The sequence below is a fragment of the Octopus bimaculoides genome, chromosome 21, assembly GCF_001194135.2.
Source record: "Octopus bimaculoides isolate UCB-OBI-ISO-001 chromosome 21, ASM119413v2, whole genome shotgun sequence".
Classification (NCBI taxonomy): Eukaryota; Metazoa; Mollusca; class Cephalopoda; order Octopoda; family Octopodidae; genus Octopus; species Octopus bimaculoides.
In genome coordinates, this window is record NC_069001.1 from 14,111,225 (window position 1) to 14,113,982 (window position 2,758).

Consider the following 2,758-nt stretch of genomic DNA (forward strand, 5'->3'; position numbering starts at 1 on the left):
TGATCACTAGGTGGATTCCTAATATGCTAAAGGTAGACCCCATGTATATAAATAAATAAATATATATATATATATATATATATACATGCACACATTGCACGGTGATCGCCAAAATCTTTAAGTTTATATAAAAATACCATTATCATTATTTACAAGATTGTAAACTCTGCGCCGTATAAAAAACCATTCGCACTGAAATATATATATATTTGTGTGTGCGTATGTATGTATGTATATATATATGTATAAATGTATATGTATGATTGTATGTTAGTAAATATACATGTATACAGACGTATATATAATCATATACGTACATATAAAATACACATATACGTGTATATCTCTCCATATGTGAATATGTGTGAGCGCGTGCTCGTGTTTAACAGACATACATATGCTCCGCAGTTCATGTCTCAGTTTCATTGAAAATTAATGAAATTATCTACAGCGCATACGCGCACGCGCACCAATTCTGATCGAGTCCTTATGTCTAAGAGTGTTACCATATGTATTGACGATCCAATATTCAACTGTAGAGAGCTGCGTGTGTCACTTTCTCATGTTTCATTGTTTAAATTAAAAGTGATAGCTCTATTGCTATAATTGCGTTTCGGTGTGAATTGTCAGTCTCTAGAGTCAAGAAGTTTCGCAACTTGAGAACTCTTCTAAGTTAGACTTCACTTTCGAAGTAGAATGTAAGCAAAATTACTTATAAGATTTGACAACCTTCCATTGCCATTGTTGTATGTTATTTATTGTTTGAATCAGGCCAGTTCTTATTGAGTAGACATGTGTTTAAAGGGGTTCCAATGATGACCATCCAGTCGTTTACGACAGATGAAAGTTTCGCTATATTTTGCTGAACAACCCGCACAGATGATTTGCTTATAATGATCACATGTTTGTGTGGTACATGAACTCACTGCCTCCATCAAAACGACGTTGTATGAACAGGTGCACAGTGTGCCACATATCAAATGTTGAAACCAGGATCTTGCGATACATTAGTTCTCCCTACTACATTAAATCGACATTACCTCTACAGATGCATGATGTGTTAAACGTCAGATAACAAAGTAATCGCAAAACAACGTGAAATGAAAGGCTTTGCTCACAAACACAACGCATCGCCCGGTCAAGATATCGAAACCATGATCTTGCAATCATGAGCGCAACGCCCTAACCACTAGGCCATTCGCCTTCACACAACTCACTGCTAGACACTCGTATATCAAGGAATGACCATTACTTACCTGTTGTCCGATTTGAAGATAAAATAATTCATGAGACAGAGAATAGCCGATGTAGCCAGTACCGGTCATTGAGGTCCAGCATTGGTCTGATATGTCACATGACCGAGTAGCACCGACCCTGGAACAGAAAATTTATGTACACCACTGATAAAAGCAATATGGATATGTGGGCGTGTTTATGCAAATATATATTTGTGTTTGTGGGTGGGTGGGTGTTAGTGTTTATATATATATGTATGTATGTATGTATGTGTATGTATGTACGCATGTATGTGTATATATATATATATATATATATTTCTATCTATCTTTATATATATATATATATATATATATATATATATATATACATATATTAATCCATGAAGTTTTAACTTCGTCTGATTTTCACGTTTTGCAATTTTTACAATTTTACAACTTTATAATTTTGACATGACAGTAGAAAGGCCAGCAATTTCGGGGGAGGGGATAAGTTGATTACATCGACCTTCAGTATTCAACTGGTACTTGTTTTGTCGAGCCCGAAAGGATGAAAAGCAATTCGACCTCGACGGAATTTGAACTCAGAACTCAGCGGCAGACGAAATACCGCAAAGCATTTCGCCTGGCGTGCTAAAGTTTCTGCCAGCTCGCCGCCATCGTACCATCTTTAATATTAGTTTAAAAGTTTGGCACAAAGCCAGCAATTTCGAGTGAATGGGTAAGTCGATTATATCGATCCTAGAGTTCAACTAGTATTCATTTTATCGATCCTAAAAGTAAGAAAAGCAAAACCGACCGCTGCGGAATTTGAACTCAGAACGTACATATAATCGTCAATACTAATTACCATAATAACATACACGGACACAGGGGGAGATAATTTGGTGGTTGTAGTAGTGGAAGAGGATAATCAGTACAATTCCAATACGTGGTTAGTAGTATTGACCAACACGCCACCATTTCTGCTACAGGCTAATAAACGACCGTTGATCCCGTTAAGCTCTGTTAATACTTCATGGCAGTTTTTCAGAACAATATTTTTGCATGTGTGTGTGTGTGCAGCGCAAATGTAATTTATATATGGAGCTATGATTGTGACACATCTATGTATGTGGAAGCGTCTTGTGTATGTGTACGTCTGTGTGAAACGGTGTATGACACTAGTTATGTGTATACGCGTGTGTGTACATGTATGAGTGTGTGTGAGTATGTGTGTGAAAGTATGTGTGTGTGTGTGTGTGTGTGTGTGTGTGTGTATTAAGGTCATATCATAACGGTGTCAATCTAAACTGACAGCCAATGAAATTACTTCCTTCCAAGAAGCAATAATCCGGATTAGTAAATCTTCCCCAGTACACATCTTAAATTTATATCAAGATCTTCGGACGTGCAGGGATAAGTTCACATATCGTGTCGTGTATATGTTCAGATGTGTGTATCTCTGTCCCTGTCCCTCTATTCCCCGCTGTCGCTCTCTCACTCAGTGTGTGTGTGTGTGTGTGTGTGTGTGTGTGTGTGTG

The 2,758-nt window shown here is 37.3% G+C and overlaps 1 protein-coding gene across 1 annotated transcript in view; it reads right to left on the minus strand.

Annotated features, from left to right (window-relative positions):
* The window catches only part of LOC106869884 (UPF0764 protein C16orf89 homolog), a 16,006-nt gene that overhangs the window by 10,192 nt on the left and 3,056 nt on the right, over positions 1–2,758 (minus strand). Inside the window, exon 3 of the mRNA XM_014915807.2 lies at positions 1,257–1,374. Coding sequence (XP_014771293.2) covers positions 1,257–1,374 — 118 coding nt within the window. The remainder of the gene's footprint in view (positions 1–1,256; positions 1,375–2,758) is intronic.